Source organism: Argentina silus (assembly GCF_951799395.1).
Source record: "Argentina silus genome assembly, chromosome: 7".
In the NCBI taxonomy this organism is placed as follows: Eukaryota; Metazoa; Chordata; class Actinopteri; order Argentiniformes; family Argentinidae; genus Argentina; species Argentina silus.
Genome location: NC_139661.1, coordinates 23,053,626 through 23,075,477, shown reverse-complemented (window position 1 = coordinate 23,075,477; position 21,852 = coordinate 23,053,626). Strand labels below are relative to the sequence as shown.

General features: G+C 45.4%; 3 protein-coding genes across 4 annotated transcripts in view; all 3 read left to right on the top strand.

Moving 5' to 3' along the window:
- Positions 1-1,491, top strand: part of nsd3 (nuclear receptor binding SET domain protein 3) — a 15,280-nt gene extending 13,789 nt beyond the window's left edge. For both annotated transcript variants that reach the window (XM_083673515.1, XM_083673514.1), the window contains 2 exons: positions 400-604; positions 749-1,491. In XM_083673515.1, the coding sequence (XP_083529641.1) occupies positions 400-604; positions 749-1,026 (483 nt within the window). In that variant the 3' untranslated portion in view covers positions 1,027-1,491. The remainder of the gene's footprint in view (positions 1-399; positions 605-748) is intronic.
- Positions 1,492-6,009: 4,518 nt separating this feature from the next.
- LOC310807438 (phospholipid phosphatase 5-like) lies at positions 6,010-11,313 on the top strand. Its single transcript, XM_083673937.1, has 8 exons — positions 6,010-6,174; positions 6,604-6,730; positions 6,858-6,966; positions 7,063-7,153; positions 7,314-7,377; positions 7,492-7,616; positions 7,939-8,109; positions 8,707-11,313. Exons 2-8 carry the CDS (start codon positions 6,660-6,662, stop codon positions 8,874-8,876), a joined length of 801 nt encoding a protein of 266 aa, XP_083530063.1. The 5' UTR covers positions 6,010-6,174; positions 6,604-6,659; the 3' UTR covers positions 8,877-11,313.
- Positions 11,314-11,967: 654 nt separating this feature from the next.
- On the top strand, positions 11,968-17,867 carry cdc45 (CDC45 cell division cycle 45 homolog). The gene is made up of 18 exons (XM_083673642.1): positions 11,968-12,064; positions 12,199-12,258; positions 12,426-12,518; positions 12,622-12,759; positions 13,541-13,693; positions 13,865-13,923; positions 14,006-14,054; positions 14,164-14,225; positions 14,356-14,406; positions 14,566-14,685; positions 15,120-15,251; positions 15,388-15,486; positions 15,823-15,987; positions 16,325-16,463; positions 16,548-16,631; positions 16,772-16,890; positions 17,022-17,098; positions 17,477-17,867. The coding sequence occupies exons 1-18, from the start codon at positions 12,014-12,016 to the stop codon at positions 17,539-17,541; spliced, it is 1,716 nt and encodes a 571-aa protein (XP_083529768.1). The 5' UTR covers positions 11,968-12,013; the 3' UTR covers positions 17,542-17,867.
- The last annotated feature ends 3,985 nt before the right edge of the window (positions 17,868-21,852 follow it).

Below are 21,852 nucleotides of genomic sequence, written 5' to 3'. Positions count from 1 at the left end.
CTATGGGCAGCAGGTGGCCTAGAGGGTAGAGAGGCCGGCCAGCAGTCGGCAGGTTGGATCCAGGAGGGAGCCGGATGTGAGCTGGTAACTGGAAGGGTGCTGGCAAGGTGCCTTGAGCAAGGCACTTAACCCCTAACTGCTCCAGGGGTGCCGAATATGGCCGACCCAGAGCCCAGGGAGCCCAGCTCCCTTGTTCTTCTTCTTTGTAAGCCTTCTGAGAGCATTGTACAGACCTCATGACAGAGGCTCCAGGAAAGTCTTACCAATCACACCGCAGCAGACCCTGTCTGTCCGTGGGTAGGGTTGAAGGTAGTTTTCTGGTGCCTGGGCCGTTATTCTGTGTGGACATGAAAACATGAAAAAGCTTGTGTTTGATGTGTGTGTGTGTGTGTGTCTCAGAGCGCCGTGGTGATGGAGAAAGAGGAGAAGGCCAGGAACGCCAAACTAAAGCCCAAGAAGCGAAAGCTTCGACCGGAAGGCAAACACACACACGAGTACTTCTGCTTCTGCTGTGGAGAGGGAGGGGAGCTGGTCATGTGTGACAAGAAGGACTGCCCCAAAGCATATCACCTGCTCTGTCTCAACCTCACCAAACCCCCATATGGTACGTGTGTGTGTGCGTGGTTGGTGTTTGTGTGTGTGCGCGTGCGTGCGTAGGTCATTGGGAGTGCCGTTGGCATGATAACTAAAATGTGTGTGTGTGTCAATAACCCTCTCTCTCTCTCTCTCCCCCCCCCCCCCCCCCCAGGTCGTTGGGAGTGTCCATGGCATGACTGCAGTGTGTGTGGCTCCCCAGCCTCGTCTTTCTGTGAATTCTGTCCTCGCTCCTTCTGCCGGGACCACGAGGGCGGGGCACTCAGCCTCTCCTCCCTGGAGGGACGCCCCTGCTGCTCCAATCACAACCCTCTCAGCCCCCTGGGCTCCTTCCCGACTCCTTCCCACGCTCACACTCCCTGCACCATCAGAGTCAAAGAGGAGCCGGAGGACCCGGAGGAGGAGGAGCTGACCCAGCAGCCCAGAGAGTGAGGCTGTCTCAAATAGCACCCTACGCCCTATGAAGTGCACGACCTTTCGACCTCTCTCCACATTGGGTTCTTGTTGTGCACAATATAAGACATACGTTGCTATTTGAGATCGGCCCTCTGATGACCAGTGCTGTAGCCACCACTCCCAGGGGCTGGACAGACAGACAGACAGAACGACAGACAGACAGACCAGCAGGACGACAGATGCAAACTTGGTGTGAGTGGTGAGATTGGAGATTTTAGAACGGAGTCACGCTGCTCTGTGTGTCCGGAGAGTTAGGAGGGGAGGGGAGGGGAGGTGGAGGGTCTGCTCATCGACCTGCCCTCCTCCCTGGCCACAGACACCACCTCAAACACCCTTTTCAGTTCCTCCCAGCCCTGCAGAGGGCTCACACCACCACCACCACCACCACCACCACAGTATGTTTCTGTCATTTCTACAGGTAGTATTTTTATGTTGTTGGTTACCGGCACTTTGAAGAACTCGACAAGGGGAGGGGAGGGGGGGTGGGGTGGGGTGGGGGGGTTGAGGGGGGGTTGAGGGAGAGGAGGTGAAAACGACTCTCCGCCATGCTGCTTTTCTCTTTGTTTACTTCCTGTAAGCTGTGGTTACCAGGGGCCAGGTGATGCCCCAGGCCCAGATGAAAGGCTTTGTTGGGCAGTGATCCAGCAGAAGCAACCCTACACTCCTCCACTCCTCTAGAGGCGCTCATTCCTCCAGATACGGTCCATCTATCCACAGAATCTCTCCTTTCAGGAGAGGAAAACTGATTTGTGCAATTTTCAGGACCACACTACATTCCGACCTTCTCTAGACCCGTTTTTGATATACCTATGAGTATAGATGCATATGAATATATATACATATACATATATATATATATATATCCATGTTTGTTAATGTTTACAGACAGATTAGCTCACTTCATCCCGGTGAGTGGCGTATTATGTTTGTTTGTTTAGGTGTTAAAGCATTGCACAGATCTCCTTGTGAATATAGTCCTTCTATTAAGGTGAATTATTATAATAGCATATAGTGTAATGGTATGACATTACAAAATAACAGGTGATAAACACCTGCCAGACTCCCTTCCTGTGGTGTACAGAATTGGTTGTTATTGTCAACAAGGAAAGGCTAGGAGACGGAGAGGGGCGAGGGAGGTCCTCCACTGGCCATGGACGCAGAAGCATACCCAAACGCATCTGTGGACAATAAGTCATTTCAAATTCAAGAGGTCCAATGTAAGTTACTTACATTCTTTTCATTAGTGGTAAAGGAGATTTAGTTACGGTTCACTACATAAGTATTGGAGATGGAAGGACCCAGGTCTACTCAGATCCAGGACACTGACATGACAGACAGGTGTGATCTCCTTTGCCCCCCATGCAGTAAATGTCAGTGATGGTGTGTTCTGTGCACGCTAATGTCTTGTTTTGATTTGTTCTGCTAAACCTTTTTGAAGCAGTTTCACAGCTTATTGCTACATAACTTAGGTAGGTCATACGTATCGTACATGTATATAACAGAACACATGACAGTGTACATGCTTGAAATGGATACCTCTTTTCTGTAGTAATTTAAACTGTGTTGTAACGTTTGCTCTTGTTCAAACAATATCATCCAAACATCTTAAAAGAGCCGAAAGCGTTGTGGAGAAACGTTTTTTTTTTCCTCAATCCAGTATCTGACATAAATCTGAATTACTGGCTACCGTGTACCATGTACTTTACCATAGTAGACATACAAACTTCTTCAATAACATCCAAGCTGTGAAGTTTATTCCATGTTTACCTTGGTAGGTATTTATCTTCACCTTTGTGAATGACTGTGTGCATCTCTACAAATGGGTTTTGTATCAACGGTGTCACATTGTGTTATACTTCAGTATGATGTACAAACATGCTACAAACGTATGGATTATGTACAGTGTTTTTAATCTCTCATCTTACAAATCTGATTTTTTGTAGTTATTTCGCACCCTTTTTTTATACTAGGTGATTTATGTATCGAAGACACCTGTTGGAAAATTGCTCCCTATCCCTAAGTATTAGAATACGATAAAATAGGGAGCTTTACAATTTATTAATCTATATGTAGTTGTCGTATGCATTTCATAATGTTTTCTATTAGTGTGATGATTCCACGTTTGACAGCAGCTGCTCCTCAGAGACCTGGCTGGCTGTGTTGACTCACAGTACTGGTAGTGAACAACGGAAAGCAAGTCAACGTTGTAATGTGAAGTAACTCTTGGGCCGTTTTTTTACACTCTTTCAGCCGGAACTCACATAATCACGGGAGGTGAACAGTTAGTTTCCAATCATGTCTGAGCCCATGCTTTCTCGTCTCTGGTACGTGACTGTTTGTGTTTTTGTATCCAATCCCTTAAAAGGATAGTTCATCCCCAAAACTATTTTATTTAAAGGCATATCTAAAAGGTTGAGCCGAGTCCATTTCTTACAATCTGGAATGAGATCGTGCCAATCTTTAGCATTCATATGAGATTGAGCAGATATCTCTGGATACATATGGAGGGATAGAGAGATTGAATATGGACTTATGGACTCATCTTCCGTGACCAGCTGAACGGCAAACACTTTCGAAGTATGAGTCTAACAAAGTTTGCTTTTGGGATGAACTGTCCCCAATATAGAGATACTGCTCCCAAACCTGCCAAATTCTAGTATTCAGAGACAAGATTATCAACATTCTGTTAGATGGATGTATACAGTAGGTGTTAGATTTAGACCATTATTATAATAGTATTTAGGCTATAATCCACGCAGCTCTGTATCACATGGGTGCAGAAAGGCACTTTTAATTTTTGAATGGTCTGCATGTTAACCTTTTAAAACTTGAATTTTCTTTTGGTCCTTTCTTTTACATTTTATTTTTGTATTTATTAATGTTTTTTATACAACAGATTAATATGTGATTATTCTAGGGTTCTTCAGACAGATGGACATGGTAGATATAGCCTTGAAATCATCTTCAGCCAAATCTTGGATCCTAAGACTCTTTTACTGGCTGGTGATGGAGTCACTGGTCTCCAAGCCTTCTCTCACCTTCACTAAGTGACCGTTGTTGTCCTGACTCATACGTTCATCCCAGCACACACACGTTGTCTGTGCACAACTGTATGCTCTCAACTCAAAACTATTGAAATATCATTATCATCCCTCCCTAAGGAGGGAATTCTTATTGGAATCTGTTCTTTTGTCAGTTGGAGACATATTTGTTATTCATAACTTTTTATGTTTAAAACAACCACGTGTTGAAGATCTTGTTCTGTTTAATTAGTTTTTCCTGTATCGGTATTGCACAGAGATTCTCCAGGCCTAACCCAATAGCCTTCACGACCGTGTCTCCGGACCGTGTCTCCGGACCGTGTCTCCGGACCGTGTCTCCGGACCGTGTGAACTTAACTCACTTCCCACCAGTAAGACTTGAACGTTAAGTTGGTCCCCTGCCCTCCTCCACTCATACAGTGACCGTATATGCCTACTCTGTCTGTGTGTGCGGCAGGATGTCCTTCAGTTGGCCTCACCAGTATAGTATCACAGTATTTACCCTTGTTTATATATCGTTTTTATAGAAGCTACACTCTGAGGTATTCTGACAGAAGCTTTAGGAAGAGTCTTCAGAGAGACAAAGAAATTAAAGGTATTCATACATTTCTAGACAAACAGACTTGGGAAGTAACCTCCTCTCTTGAGTCATATGTTTCAGTTCAGTGTGACGTATTTTGGTTTTGTGCAATGTTAGTTGTTAATGCTGACTCTCATTAGTATTGGATTGACATGACAGTGTAGGAATATTCAAACACATCATGGTTTCATACTCATCCCTTCTAAGTCATGTAGTGAAAACTACTCTGGTATTTCTGCTGGGGTCGTCATAACTATCTCGATGTTGCTTCAATAAAAAGTGGATGAACACAAGTACCATATTGTTTACTGTTCAGCCTGTGTTATTGCATAATGTTAAAGACTTGTAAATAGTTTGCATTGAACTTGCATAGGATCATGTTACTGTGGCGTGCTATTGCCTGTACAATTCTGCTTCTAAATGTGTGTGACTGTGGGGAAGACATGCTTTTTGTACATGACTGTCTTTTTATTTGAGACTATTGATTCTGTCCTTTTTCATTCTAAAGGAGGTTGAGTTGGAGGAGTTCAGACATGCCTGAAGTTTGACTTAAATAAAGCTGTACTGTGTCTCAGTGAATCTGCCTCTGTCTGCCTCTCTCTCTGGACAAATGTCATATTTCCATTAGCAATTTCACATAAATAAAATAATAAGTTAAATTAATCGATTTAATAGAATTAATAGAATAAATGATGTTTTTCTTAGGTGGGGTGCAAAGAAATCAGCATCTGGGTTGCCATTACCAACATTTTCTATTGAGTTCTGTTATCAGAGGACCTATGGTTAGGGTTAGGGTACTTTGTTTGTTTTATTCATTTTAACAGTTATTACAAATATATTCCATCCTTTAAGCTAAGAGTATGATTTCGTTGATGAATGATTGTCAGGCAGAACCTTAGACCAGAAGTCAGACACAACACAACAGATGTTCTATTGCTTTTTTTCTTTGCTTTTCCTCAGTGCAAAATCTCCATAGTGACGATTGTTGTGCCCCATATGGTGAGCATTCTTTTGGTTGCAATCGTTTTATACAATATTTTAAATTGAAAAAAGCGTAGAGATGAGTCAGTTGTTGTTTTATATATAGATTCATATCTAAAGCCAAAAGGTTTTAAGCAGGGCAAAACAGATCCAAGCAGAGGGGCCTGCCCGCCTATTCAACGGCAGGGGACACACTCTTACAGTAGGACTTCAGTTGACTTGTCCTCGGCACAGGTCGTCGACCGCCTCCTGAAATGACAGATTTTACCAGATGTGACCTCATTGTTTATGAATGAATATGATGCCACTTCCCCTGCGGACCGCTAGGTGTCGCCTCGCTAATGTGACGTGGCCACTTTCTTTCTGACAAAGCTTTCTCCTCCTCCGGGCATCTCCGGCTGGCTCGCTGGGTCAGGTCTTTGAGTAAAACAGTCTAGCGCACGAAAAGCCGCTGATCATGGCGAGGCCCGGGCCGCGTTAGCCGTCCTGGCCGTGGAGACGCATCTGAACACGGAGCTAAAGGTCAGTCCTCCACCCGCCGCGGCACCGAGGGGCTCCACTCAGGAATGCGGAAATGCGGCCAAACCTTCCCCAGATGTCCAGCAGACAGATGGATCATGCTAGCTAGCTGTGTTGTGTATCTGTTTTAGTCTTTATCTCTGTACAAACCGCTCTTTGATTGGGTAATGTGGGCAGAGCATGCTTGGCATATGAGGATGAAATGATTGATGTTGTTTCGGAGGATTTAGTTTGATATTGTACAATCTGATGGGTAGGCTATTTTAGAGCAGCCTACATCACGATGAACAAGCTGCCTCTGACTCTTGCATCAATCTATCAATCTATCAATCACTTGATACGTCAATCTCTTGGATTTGGCCACATGCCAACAACAAAGAGTCAAAGTTCAGGATTGTGACCCATTTGTTCTTGTCCTCCTCTTTGTTCCAGTTGAGGTAAGGATGCCAGTGGATTGAGCAGGTTAACGGTCCACACAGAGAAGCGAGATGAAGAGGGGTCTACTGCGTGGGTTACTGTCGGAGGTGTCTATCCGACTGCTGCTGTTGGTTGTCTTCCTGTTAGTAGGATTACGTTTGATTATCATATCCGTCATTTGTTTACTGTCTACGGGGACAGAAAAGTCCTGACTTCTTATCTGATGTCATTTGAACGGCCCTGAGCAGCTCTGTGTTTATTCCCCTCAGTGTGACAGAGCAGCTCCCTCCCTTCAACCGTGAGATCCAGCCAGAGGAGATGTGGCTGTATAAATTCCACCGTGTGGAGAATGACCACGTCCCCACCACTCTTATGTTTGTAAGTATTTTGTGTGTGTGTGTGTGTGTGTGTGTGTGTCAGTGTATATATGGTATTGATCATGACCCCCACATCTGTGTGTTCTCTTCCTGCCAGAGTGTGGCATGTTTCACCCCTCTGGTGGTGGTCCTGCTCTTCACCTTCCTGAAGCGGGCGGAGAAAGGAGACCTGAGGGAGGCCTCGCTGGGTAAGAGCTGAACCTCTACAACCCTGGCTGTTTGGGAACGGCTCATAATGAATATGAGTCACAGAGAAAGAGAGCGCGAGCGAGTGAGAAAGAGACCGAGAGAGAAAAGTGAGATAGATTGAGAGACTGATCCAGTGCCTTGTTTCCCTCCGTTCCACAGCGGTGACTCTGGCTCTGGTGCTGAATGGAGTTTTCACCAATGCCATCAAGCTGGTTGTGGGCCGGTGAGTTCTGCTATGTGTAACTTTCAACATGATACGTTGGTCTAAAGTAAGTGTTGTGATGGCTGGATGTGATGTATGTAACGCGTGCTCTGTGTCTGTTTATTCCTGCCTCAGGCCACGACCAGACTTCTTCTACCGCTGTTTCCCAGACGGACAAATGAACCCAGAGATGCACTGTAGCGGTGACCCGGATACAGTCATAGAGGGCAGGAAGAGCTTCCCCAGCGGACACTCCTCCTGTAAGAGCCACTGGAGTTCATTCTGAATGTCTGAATGGTCTTAAATGTCCTCCTTTCTATGCCTCCTATTCTCCTAGACTGGGTTAGGGTTAGGGTTAGGGTTGGGTTAGGGTTGAGAAGACATTTCACTGGAAGCGAAAGCAAACGGAAGGTTAAGTGTGTTTGTTTCTTCAGGCTTGGCTGCTTACAGTTGATTGGCCTCTGTCTGAGTGGGAGAGTCCCTCTCTCCCTACCTTACATTTACCATTTTCTCTCTCCCTCTGTTGTCTCTGCTCCATTCTCCCCCCCCCCCCCCATGCTGTCTCCTCTCTCCCTGCCTCAGTTGCATTCACCGGACTTGGTTTTACGGCGCTGTACGTGGGGGGGAAGCTGCGGTGTTTCACCCCGGGGGGTCAGGGCCGAGCCTGGAGGTTGTGTGTGTTCCTCACCCCCCTGCTGACTGCAGCCATGATCGCCCTCTCCAGGACCTGCGACTACAAGCACCACTGGCAAGGTGAGAAAGGAGGAAGTGCTGCCAAACCAATTTCCCTTTTAAGGATAATAAAGATTATCTCCTTGGATAAACCACGGCCTGTAGGCTGCAGTGAGATAAGGAATGAAGTCGGTTGCTTTAGAACCACACAACCGGACCTCTGATAGGACAGACGTTGCTGAGGTTTAGGGGCTCGGGATCGATTTGGAATACAGGAAAGGGTGCAAAAGGGAAATCATTAAGGGATGGATTCTAATGGAATGTCGAGGCAACATTTTTAGCAAAGATTTGAAAATGTGAGTTTTGCCCGAATGTAGTAGTACAGCCCTTACCTTCACCCCCACTACCACCCTGTTTCTCTCCTGTTAATAAAATAATAAATCCTTCTTCTAGCATTGTGACTGCCGATGGCCCCTGGTCTGAGCATTGATTACTTTATCTTATGATGACGGATAGATGGATAGATGATTCACTTACAACAAATACATTTGTTTAAGTAAGTCGCTTTGGATGAAGGCGTCTGATAAATGCTATAAATGTAAAATGTAATGTAAATGAATCTTGATGACTTTTCTGACCTTCGTACTCAGATGTGTGTGTTCTCCCACCTCTGTGCAGATGTGTTGGTGGGCTCTGGTCTGGGCCTGGTGTTCTCCTGGCTGTGCTACAGACAACACTTCCCCCCACTACAGGACCCAGACTGCCACCGACCGCTACGTCACAGACAGACTGTCCCTGCTGCCCAGGAACGCAAGCTGGCCAACGCCAACTACATACTACCGCTATAACTCAACGCCAACGACATACTACGTGACCACCATAGCTCCCTAAGTCCGTCTACATGTTCCCCATATAATCTCAAACCTCCACCTCCTGTACGCACCACCTCAACAGCTCAACTCTGTATGTACGACATACTGTCACTATGGCTCCCGACCTCCACCTGCATGTTAACCACATAATTCCCCTGAAGTTCAACTACACCATAGCTGATCATCTGCACACAATGACCATCTACACACTACCCCTATAGCTGACCTATACAACATATTATACCACCATACTGTAGCTAACCAACTCAACTGTATCGTACCCCTACAGCTTGCTCTGTGACATCACCTGCTGTACATTCTAATGGCAAGGGGCTTCCTCTTTGCCATTAGGGTTGGCGCCATTTCAACATTGGATCAGGGGCCGGCAGGGAGCTCACTGGCCCGTTTTCTCTGGTTATCACATGAATGATGTGGGTGTATAAATATTATGTCAATTTATAGTCTCAGGCCTAGGCCTGGTTCCATTACCACTCCTAGCATCCCCCATAAACTCCTAGCCCCTTCTCGTAGCTAGTTGCTGGCTCCCTTCAGCCCTCTAAATGGCTTGGTTGAGCGTCTGCCACATGCTTCCCTGGTCCAGTCCCTCCGAGACTTTGAACGTTGAAGGGTTAGGAGCTAACGGGTTGGGGTAGGGTTAAAGGGAAGGTACAGAGGGGCTGAAATGGAACCAGGCCCTACTGATTACCCTGTGGGGTACCTGGTGCTAACCTTTCAGTGTTGCTGATATGGTTTTGATTCCTGTCTGGCAGTTATATAATATATAACTAAATATATATATATTTCACAGCACACATCATCATATAACCACAGTGGTTTATTGTTTTGTTTCTTGTCTGTCTGTGGTGGTGAGGGTGTGTCATACAGTAGGGAGTTCAACACTGTGAACACAGGATAGCAAGGGTTAAAGTCTCATCACATTTTGTATATAAGGATTTTGCTCTTTGTTACATTATTTTGCTTTGGTTGCGTTTTTTTAATGTATGCATTACTGAAGCCATTGAAATATTTCAAGGCACTTTTCTAATGGTGATTAATCCAAGAAAGGCAATCAAGTGAAGACGGCTTTGGGTTTGAGAGTCCAATAGAAGCACCCAACTTATTTGTGCCTTTGTTGAATACTTTTCACATTCCTCTGTTACCCAACTTTCATTCTACGTTTCATTCTATGTATATAATTTGCTTCCTATTGAACTGTCAGAAACATCTGGGGACTGAATCCTTAATGATTCTTACAATGATTGTTCAGTGTGGTCAGATAAAATGTACAATGTGTAGATATTTTATCCCAACTTGTGATGTATTGCCTTTTTACCTCATGTGATGTGTGTTGTTACTCACATTTTTGTAGAGTCCCAATTGGTGGTGTTTTCTGGATACACAGGGTGCATTTGAAATGGGAAAAGACTGTGTCTATCTGCAGAGTTAGGGAGTCTGGTTGGGGTGAAGAAATTTCTTTCAAATGTTTCTTTCAAATGGAAACCTTTGACTTTTTACTTCTCAATTGTATATCTTAATTTATCTTATAGCTCATATTTATAAGATCATGTGAAAGTTTGGAATGGAAATATTAGATTTTTGGGCATGCAGAAGTTTACTTGAATTATAACATTTTCATTTTTTGCTCCAAATGTGGCTCTTTCAATGTGAATGTGTTCATGCTACAAGGGTCACATTTGAGGATAAATCAGTCGCTTGATTCCCCTCCATAGACTGCTGATTGTACGCAGAGTTTTAAAAACAGGCTAAAAACCAGTAGACACAGTAGCGACTTCTGCTGAGAATAGTTTGGTTACATTAATGGTGCCATCTTGCATGTCCCAAAGCTGAACATTCTATGTTTTCCTCTTGCTTCATCAGGAGCTTTTGACTTTGCCACCTTCTTGGTCCCTAAGCAACCCTGTGACTCCTCCCCTCCTACTCCTTATTGTATTGCTGTCTGCAATATGATGATGCTCCACCTCGCCCTCGAATGGGCCCAAAGGAGCTCTCATCCTGTCGTTTACTCTAATCTGGTACCTTCAGATCTGCAATCAAGGAGGGGTGAGGGTGAGCTAGGGTAGAGGTCAGGGGTTGTCAATGAGGGGTCAGGGCGAGCTAGGGTAAAGGTCAGGGGTTGTCAATGAGGGGTCAGGGCGAGCTAGGGTAAAGGTCAGGGGTTGTCAATGAGGGGTGAGGGTGAGCTGGGTTAAAGGTCAGGGGGTAAAGGTCAGGGGTTGTCTTAGCACTTTTTGCTTCTTTGTCATTCCGATATCCTGCCTTGGCTTGTAGAGGAGAAAACTAGGAGCTGCTCCTGATAACACTGTTGTAGCCTGATTGTATTTGTTGTGATGCTTTTCGGGAATTTCTTTGTGACACTTTATTATAATGTTTCCTAATAAACTGCTCAAATCTATATGCCGTGTTTTTGTGAGTCACTGATGAATTGTCAACAATAATCTTGCATTTGCTATCCCAAACATTAGTGAATGTGTCATTTAGGTATGCACAAGATTAATAAAGAAGATGCTTCGCTTAAATGTAAAGCCATCATAACTGAATAGAAAACCTATATTTAGTATTTCAACAGCACATCTCATAGTGAGGGGCTGTGAATCGCAGTTTTTATCATTTTGGATCATGTTATGAAGGTGAAAGTGGTCCTCTGTGGCTCAGTTGGTGGAGCATGGCGCTAACAACGCTTAGGTTGTGGGTTTGATTCCCGCTGGGACCATATATACTGAAATGTATGCACTCACTGCAATGTAAGTCTCTTTGGATAAAAGCGTCAGCTAAATGGCATATATTATTATTATTATTATTATTATTATTATTATTATTATTATTATTATTATTATTATTATTATATTATTCAAATGCTGAACTTGTTGCCGCTCTGTCACCGGCGGTTTCTATTGGTCAGATCCTGACGGTCCCATTGGCTGTTCTGACGTGTGAATTTGGCGCCACATTTCTAACAGGAACCGAACCGCGTCGCCGCTTCTCCGCTAACCTGCGCCGCTAACCCGCCTGACCGCGCCGCTACCGCACACAGACCCCAGCCGCCGGGCCACCGCATCGTTCTACACAACCTCAACATATCTGGACATCTGGAAATGTTCGTCGCGGACATTAGAAAGGAATTTTATGACGTCGTGGTAAACCAGGTGAGAGCTGTTTCTGTTAGCTGGTTGCTACTTCGCCGCGGCTAACTAGCTGAATGTGTTTACTCTGTGAAGCGGTGCGTGACTCAGTCTGCTCTTCTTCTCCTCTTCTCCTCTTCTTCTCCCGTCGTTTTCAGAGAGTTGCCCTCCTGGTTTCATCAGACATCGACGCTCTGTGCGCCTGTAAAATACTGCAGGTAACAGTCTCGCCGAGTTTCTGACTTGTGCTTCTGTCGTTGAAGTGGACGTGCGCGGTGTCCGGTGTGTGGTTGACGGTAGTCTAACAGCCTGTCTCCCACCCCGTGTCTCCCACCCCGTGTCTCCCACCCCGTGTCTCCCACCCCGTGTCTCCCACCCCGTCCAGGCGCTGTTTCACTGCGACCAGGTCCAGTACACCCTGGTCCCGGTGACGGGATGGCAAGACCTCGGCACTGCCTTCCTGGAGCACAAGGAGCAGGTAATATCCTCCTGTCGACCATCATTGTGCTTTCCGGATACAATATTTAAGAACTGTCATAATTGTGTGTGTGTGTGTTTTTTTTTTTTTGCCCTTCCCACAGTTCCAGTATTTTGTCCTGATCAACTGTGGGGCCAATGTGGATCTCCTGGAGACCCTGCAACCAGAGGAAGACTCCATCTTCTTCATCTGCGACACACACCGACCAGTAGATGTAGTCAATGTGTATAATGACACCCAGGTGAGTGGTCAGGTCAACACCATAAGTGAGGGGGGGTGAGGATGACTGGGGGTCCAAGATAAGGTCCAGTGGGTGGAGACTGCAGAAAGGTATTTGAGGACAGTTCCCTATACACCCACCAAGCCCTTTATCAGGAACACCTGGACACCTTCTCATGGTGGAGGTGGAGGAACACCTGTACACCTTCTCATGGTGGAGGAACACCTGTACACCTTCTCATGGTGGTGTAAAGGTGTGGGGAATGTTTTCTTGGCACACTTAATACAAGCAATAACCCGTTAATACAAGCAATCAATCATCGCTTGAATGTCACAGCCTATTTGAGTATTGTTGCTGACCATGTGCATCCCTTCATGGCCACAATTTAGGGTTAGGGTTTTGAGAGCAAAGGGAGACCCTACCCAGTATTAGTATAGTGTTCCTAATAAAGGGAGTATTACCCAGTATTAGTATAGTGTTCTAATAAAGGGAGTATTACCCAGTATTAGTATAGTGTTCTAATAAAGGGAGGCCCTACCCAGTATTAGTATAGTGTTGTAATAAAGGGAGGCCCTACCCAGTATTAGTATAGTGTTCTAATAAAGGGAGGCCCTACCCAGTATTAGTATAGTGTTGTAATAAAGGGAGGCCCTACCCAGTATTAGTATAGTGTTCTAATAAAGTGCTCAGTGAGTGTATATGTAGAGACCAAGACTCTAGAGTGTGTAACACATTGAACCCATGTGAAACAGCCTCCAAATCAGCCTCTTATTCTGTGCTCCCACGTTTCATGTCCCCTCAGGTGAAGCTGCTGATTAAGCAGGATGATGACCTGGGAGTGCCCTCCTACGACGACATCTTCCGTGATGAAGACGAGGGGGGGGATGGTGATGACTCTGGGAATGAGAGTGACGGAGGCTCGGAGCCGTCTGGGAAACGGAGGCGGTTCGATGAGGTACGTGACGGGATAGGACGTTGCCATGGTAACTTAATACTGGCAATGTGAACTGGCATGTCACTGCTGACACCATGGTGGTTAGCTGGTATATAATAGTTGTAATTTGTGCAGTGACCTGTCCAATCAGAGGCCAGTGATCAGTGTTGTTTCTGTTAACATCTGTTGTAGGGAGCTGTGGAGAGGAGGATTGAAAGACAGAGGGCCAAGCGAGAATGGGAGGCACGGAGGTGTGGTTCTCTCTAACGGGGGGGGGATAACATCGCTTATTGTAATTAGCAGATTCTGACATTTTTGTGTTTGGTTTCACAGACGAGAGATCCTGTTTGACTATGAGCAGTATGAATACCATGGGACTTCAGTGAGTGTGGATTATTTACCGGTTGTGTTGAAACTGTTGTGGGGAAACCAGTGGTCAGTTCACGTTCAATCAAGTGCAAATATGGTTATCTTTGTTTGTCTTCGGCCAGGCTGCCATGGTGATCTTTGAGCTGGCTTGGGTACTGACCAAGGATACTAAAGATATGCTGTGGTAAGACATGGACAATGTACTGTTAGTAAAATCATGAAAATGTCTACATAGAAAAGCACAGAAGAATATGGCAAATTACACTTCAGTTACTACAATCCACATGTTGATGGTGTTTTGATCGCTTTGGCAGGTGGGCCATCATTGGACTGACAGACCAGTGGGTTCATGATAAAATCACTCAGTAAGTCTCTCTCTCTCTCAGACTGAAAACCCAATAATCCATAAATGTCCGTCACATCACATTCACATTTTGAGTCCTCCTGACACACACATTCACACACACACACACACACACACACACACACACATACTCTGTCTCTGATGTCCGTGTGTCCTGCAGTATGAAGTACGTGACGGACATCGCCACCATGCAGCGTCACGTCTCCCGCCACAACCACAGGAACGAGGACGAGGAGAACTCTCTCTCCATCGACTGCATGAGGATCTCCTTCGAGTACGAGTATCCTTTATGTGTACATCACATTTACATTAACATTTACATTAACATTAACATTTATGGCATTTAGCAGACGCCTTTATCCAAAGCGACTTACAACAAATACATTTGTTTAAGTAAGTGAATCATCTATCCATCAGTCATCATAAGATAAAGTAATCAATGCTCAGACCAGGGTTAGTTTTTTTTTTTAGTTTTTTTTTTTTTTAAATTATTTATTAACAGGAGAGAAATCCATCCTGAACAGAACAAACACATATCATCAACATGGCATCAACACTCATTCACACTTCTGTATTCCATCCTCCGAACCCCTTGAGAATGCCAGGAACAGGGTAAACACCATGTATACTTGTAGCGGTGGATTCTAGCAGGGCTCGGAGCCCCGCCTACCCTCCCTCTTCTCTCTCTGTTCACACCTTGACCACCTGACCCAGTCTGCGCCTGGCCCTCTACCAGCACTGGTCCCTGTACGAGAGCATCTGTAACTCCTGCTACACCTCCTGCAACTTCAAACTCTGGTCCATGCACGGCCAGAAGAAACTCCAGGAGTTCCTCGCTGACATGGGGTATAATGATTGGCTTAAAGACAGGTTTTAATACGATGATTAGTTGATGGCCACTTGGGTCAATAAAAAAAAAACATGATCAGGGTGATAAAGGTAATATAACTCTGAATCTCTCTGTTGTTGTTGTTTTTTGCAGTCTGCCCCTGAAGCAGGTGCGTCAGAAGTTCCACTCCATGGACCTGTCAATCAAGGAGAACCTGAGGGAGGTCATAGAGCAGTCCTCCAACAAATACGGGTAAGAGTCCAGAGAACAGAACGATGTTCGGGGCGCTGGGTGGCGTAGCTCACTAATGCACGTACCACGTAATCGCAAGGTTCCTGGTTCGATTCTGACCCTTGATCTATCTTGCATGTCATCCCTCCTCTCTCTCACCCATCCTTCCTGTCAATCTCTATTGTCTCTATCCCAATAAAAGCAGAAATGCCCTAAAAACATATTTTAAAAAATAACAAAAAAAATCCGATGTTCATTATCCCTGAAGGTCAGTCGTCTTCGTATCTAGACATGCGTACAACATGGTCTCCACACAGAGTGTCACTCATGGTCTCCCTCTCTCTGCTCTCCTCCTAGGATGAAGGACATCCGCATCCAAACGTTCGGCGTTCACTTTGGCTTTAAGAACCGTTTCCTGGCCAGCGATGTGGTCCACGCCGCCGCCTCCCTGCTGGAGAACACGGAGAAGGGAGAGGAGGCCGCCAGCGACAACTTCATCAAGGCCCTGGACGGCCTCTCCAGGTACACACACCGTCCGGCGTGGTCCGCTGGGGTCCGCATCACTGAGCACTAGTTCAGGTATGAACACAATATGGAGCGCAGAGTCATCTCTCTCTCTCTCTCTCTCCCCCCCCCCCCTCTCTCTCTCCCTCTCTCCCCCCCGCTCTCTCTCTCTCTCTCTCCCCCCCTGCTCTCTCTCTCTCTCTCTCCCCCCCCCCCCCTCTCTCTCTCCCTCTCTCCCCCCCGCTCTCTCTCTCTCTCTCTCCCCCCCTGCTCTCTCTCTCTCTCTCTCCCCCCCCTTCTCTCTCTCTCTCTCTCCCCCCCCTCCTCTCTCCCCCCCCCCCCCCTCTCTCTCTAGGAGTAACCTGGAGCGTCTGCACATGGGCATAGACCTGGCTAAGAAGAAGCTGATGGCGATCCAACAGACTGTGGCCAGCTGCATATGTACCAACCTCATCCTGTCCCAGGGACCCTTCCTCTACTGCTACCTCATGGAGGTGTGTGTGAGACGGTGGCTTGCCAAGCATACACTGTGTGTGTGTGTGTGTCAACTTCCTAATTCTTGTTTTCTCTGTGTGTAGGGCACTCCTGATGTGAAGCTGTTTTCTAAGCCCATGGCCCTAACCCTTCTCTGCAAGTACCTGCTGAAAGCCTTCATCAGCTCGGTGAGTATCCCAACCACAACCCAATCATCACAGCCCAACAGTTAATCTCTCTGCTCTTCTCTACCTTCTTAGATGTCATTTGTGTTGATGTTGAAAACGGTGGCTTATTTCTCCTTATGTCTCCTTATGTCTGTTCATAGACGAGGAATAAGCGCTGTAAACTGCTGCCCCTGATCATGGCGGCTCCCATGGACGTGGAGAAGGGCACCGTCATCGTCCTGGGCATCCCGCCAGAGTCTGAGACCTCCGACAAGAAGAAGTAAGACCGACTTCATGCTCTCTGTTTGCATTTATCACAAGTGGGTTTTTTTAGTTTTTTTTTAGCTTATTTAGTTTTAGTGAATGAGTAAAACAGGCTGGTTCTCTCCCTCCTCTGTCTCTCTGCTGTAGTTTCTTTGGCCGTGCGTTTGAGAAGGCAGCGGAGAGCACCAGCTCCAGAACACTCCATGACCACTTCGACACTTCCAGTAAGTAGCAGACAAAAGACTTTATTACCCACATACGTGGACGTACGTGTACACATCTACAAACGAAAGCACTGTCATTTTTTTGCAGCCTTGCTGTTTAGTATCTTGTTGTTTATCCGAAGCCTAAGTTCATTTTAAAGCCATCCACAACAGTTGGTGGTGGTTCCTGTGTCAAATGTTCTTGCACTTGGTCTCAGTAAACTGAGGCTCAGAGTTGTCATTCTGTATATTGACCACTAGATGGCGGACACTGCTCACTTTCAATTCAATAAACTCCTCACATGAACGCACACGCACACATTTTGACTAATGAATTCCACCACCATACAGACCTGCTAGACATAAGAGCTTCATTGCCTGTGTGTTCTGTCCCTGCAGTCATTGAGCTGAAGATGGAGGACAGGAGTAAGTTTCTGGACGCTCTCATCACCCTGCTGTCCTAAGTGGACTAGCTTGGACACGACTGAGCGGATCAGGCGCTGGGGAGTGCAGACAGTATGCCAGAGTTTTATCCTGAACGTGATTGAAACCGGTGCATTATTCTGCACAGTCACATGTGACCCTGTTTATCAACAACAGCCTCCACCGATGTCAGTCTTTGCTCAGGAGATCCGTCTTGTGTGTATATTGTACAGTTGTACAGTTTTTTAAAATGTAGTATGTGAAAGTAATTGTTTTTAACCCCGTGTAAATACTTTGCTGTCTTCTTCTGTTGTCTTTGTTTTTCAACGTGCGTGCATCTGATCTCTAACATTTAATAAATGATATTTTATCAACTTATAATTGAGAAGTGTCGTACAATATCTCCCCAGTATCTCTTGTCCTGGGCGAAAGGTTATGAACACACTGAGTGCATCACTCGTCTGAGGTGATTTAACCGTCCTCCTCACACTTGAACTGAATGTACGCAGGTGAAAACCATCTATTCCTTGAAGGTACTTGCAGAGAAGGGTTAGGGCCATGGGCTTAGAAAACAGCTTCACATCAGGAGTGCCCTACACACAGAGAAAACAAGAATTAGGAAGTTGACACACACACACACACACAGTGTATGCTTGGCAAGCCACCGTCTCACACACACCTCCATGAGGTAGCAGTAGAGGAAGGGTCCCTGAGACAGGATGAGGTTGGTACATATGCAGCTGGCTACAGTCTGTTGGATCTTGAACGATGAAACCCATCTATTCCTTGATGTCCACCGTAACGCTTTCACTGCACTCAACTGTCCCAGCTTCCTGGTAGAGATTTACCATAGATTTAGCAGATCAAGCCAACACAAGCAGCCATTCTATTCATCACAATGTTGTGTGCTTGTTACCAGTGTTACCATTTCCTGTACTACTTCCATTGGCAGAGGTAAGAGAGGACTTGCTGTTTTGTGGTGTTAGTTACAGAGCTGTGTGATGAGTAGGGGCCGCTCCATCGCTTCCTCGTCATCAGTGCACTTTTCTGCATATCCTATTGATAAAGCTGTAGTTATTCATGTTTGGCAGCAGATTTGGCCTCATCTGAATTGGTTGAGAAGATTGTTTCACTTGAAGGTTTTTCTATTGGCTTAAGGAAGGACTTCCTCTGCAGATCGTCTGGTTAAACGTCTCCCTCCTTATCTGGAGCAGAGGTGAGATGCTCGCTGACCTTGGCCCACATACTGGAGCAGGAGATTTGGCCAGGCTCCTTGGAGTTTTCTGGAGCTTTGTCCAGTACAGGGCTGGATGGGTGGGATGGGATCCAAGCCCCTTCTCTGTGGGGTGATTTAGCCCTTTATCTCTCTGTAATCAGGCTCAGGACATGACCCTCGGACCCGGAGGTGCTGTGGTTGTTCACAGGAAAGGCTGGCCTGGTCCCAGCAGTGAGAGGGAAACGTGCCATGAGATGCATCGCACCGAGCCGGGGGGGGAAAGGCATCTGTGTAATTGCTGAGGGGTGTGTGTGTGTGTATGTGTGTGTGTATATACAGTGCTGCATGAAAGTTTATGAACCCTACAGGGATGGTCATTATTTTTGTATAAAATCTTAAAATGAACTCTTTATCTAAACCCCGATTCATAATAAAGACATTCCAAATAAAGGACACAAACAAAAAAAATGATATATTTTCATTGTTTATTTAACAAAAGTGGTTTATTTAACAAAAACTCAGATTTCATGTGTGCAAAAATATGTGAACCTCTTCAGTCAATAGCTTGTGGCACCTCAATTAGCAGCGGTAACTTGGGGTAAACGTCTCGTATAGCCACTAATCAGTCTCTGACGTCTGTTTTGAGGGATTTTCGCCCACTCCTCCTTACAGAACTCAGCCAATTGAGTGAGGTTTGAGAGGTGTCTGGCATGAACTGCCCGCTTCAGGTCCTACCACAGCATCTCGATTGGATTTAGGTCAGAACTTTGACTTGGCCAATCCAAAACACAAATCTTCTTTCTCCTAAGCCATTCTTTGGTAGATTTGCTTGAATGCGTTGGGTTGTTGTCTTGTTGGAAGACCCATTTTCAGCTCAGCTTTAGCTCCTTGACTGATGGCTTGACGGTCTGTTCAAGAACCTCCTGGTATAGCTCAGAATTCATGGTTCCCTTAATGATGTGAAGTCGTCCAGGTCCAGAGGAGGAAAAGCAGCCCCAGATCTTGACATTCCCACCACCATGCTTGACTGTTGGGATAAGGTTCTTTTAGTGGTAGGCAGTGTTGGGTTTTCACCAAACATTTTCACAAACAAAAGTGGTTTTGATTGTGACCAAAAAGGTCAATTTTGGACTCATCTGTCCAGAGAACGGATTTCCAGAAACCTTCAGGCTTGTTCAGGTGGTCTCTGGCAAACTCAAGATGGGCAGTTTGGTCCTTTTTTGACGGCAGAGGCTTCTTCCTAGCAACCCATGAATGCCATCATGATTCAGTGTTCTTCTTATTGTTGAAGCATGCACAGTTGCCTGAGATGCAGCAAGGGAGGTCTGCAAATCTCTAGATGTTAAGTTTGGGTTGGCTTTTACCTGATTTATTATTTTTCTTGTGGCTCTTGGGGATATTTTGGAAGGGTGTCCACCTCTAGGCTGAGTTGTTGTCATGTTAAATGCTCTCCATTTGTAAATTATTTGCCTCACAGTGGACTGATGGAGCTCAAATCTTTTTTATAGCCTTTTTTATAGATTTTATAGCCTTCCCCGGACTGATGTGCTCTCACTACCCTCTTCCTGATGTCCTCTGAGATCTCCTTTCCTCTCGGCATGGTGTGTTTTGCATTCATCTGTATGGGGAACATTCACCTGTATGGGGAACATTCACCTGTATGGGGAACATTCACCTGTATGGAAACACAAAACTGACCAGGTATCTTATCTCTATTTATTAGAGTCCTGCCCAAACTCTTTCCGAAAGATCTCTCCTTTGATTGGTTCATTTGGTACCCAATTATTTACCCACCTGATTCTATTTACCCACCTGATTCTATTTACCTACGTGATTCTATTTACCTACGTGATTCTATTTACCTACGTGATTCTATTTACCTACGTGATTCTATTTACCCACCTGATTCTATTTACCTACGTGATTCTATTTACCTACGTGATTCTATTTACCTACGTGATTCTATTTACCTACGTGATTCTACTTACCTACGTGATTCTATTTACCCACCTGATTCTATTTACCTACGTGATTTAACCAATGCAACTTGGGGTTCACTTATTTTTGCCCCTGCACTAATGTCTTTATAATTTAGTTTTTTTCTACTACATGCATGATTTCCTCTAAACCAACATATGGAACTGGTAAATATAAACCTGTTATGTCAGATAAAAAAAGACTGGTTCTGATTAAATAAAAATTTCATGGTAAAAACTAAAACAATCTATAACTGGATGAGGGGTTCACATACTGTCAAGCAGCGCTGTACGCGCACGTCTGTGCGTCCTGCAGAGTTGTATGTCTCATTAGCACAGATGTGTACTTTTATCTGGCTTCCTCTTGATGCACAATCAAGGATGGCATTGCTTATCAAGAGGAATTAAGGATTTGTTTGATCCTGTACAAGATAAAGTCCATGCCTTAGAAATACTGTTGACAAATCTGGCCAGCACAGACTGAAAGAGATAACTGTTCATAATGCAAATGTCTTTTGTTTAGTAGTTCATATCCTATACACACACGTACACACACACATACACACACACACACACACACACACCCACGCACACACACACACACACACACACACACACACACACACACACACACACACAGAAACACACCCTACCAATTATAGGGTGGATCCCGCTTTCTTGCGATGTTATGACCTAAAGTGAGCTGAAAGAGCCAAATTATTGTTTACGTTCACATGGGGTTTGAATCTCTCTCACACTCTATCTCTCTCTGTCTCTCTCTCTGTCTCTCTCTGTCTCTCTCTCTGTCTCTCTCTCTGTCTCTCTCTGTCTCTCTCTCTGTCTCTCTCTCTCTCTGTCTCTCTCTCTGTCTCTCTCTCTCTGTCTCTCTCTCTGTCTCTCTGTTTCTCTCTCTCTCTCTCTCTCTCTCTCTCTCTCTCTGTCTCTCTCTCTCTCTGTCCCTCTTTCTGTCTCTCTCTCTCTGTCTCTCTGTCTCTCTCTCTGTCTCTCTCTCTCTCTCTCTCTCTGTCTCTCTCTCTCTCTGTCTCTCTCTCTCTCTCTGTCTCTCACTCTCTGTCTCTCTCTCTCTCTCTCTCTCTCTCTCCCTCTCTCTCTCTCTCTCTCTCTGTCTCTCTCTCTCTCTGTCTCTCTCTCTCTCTCTG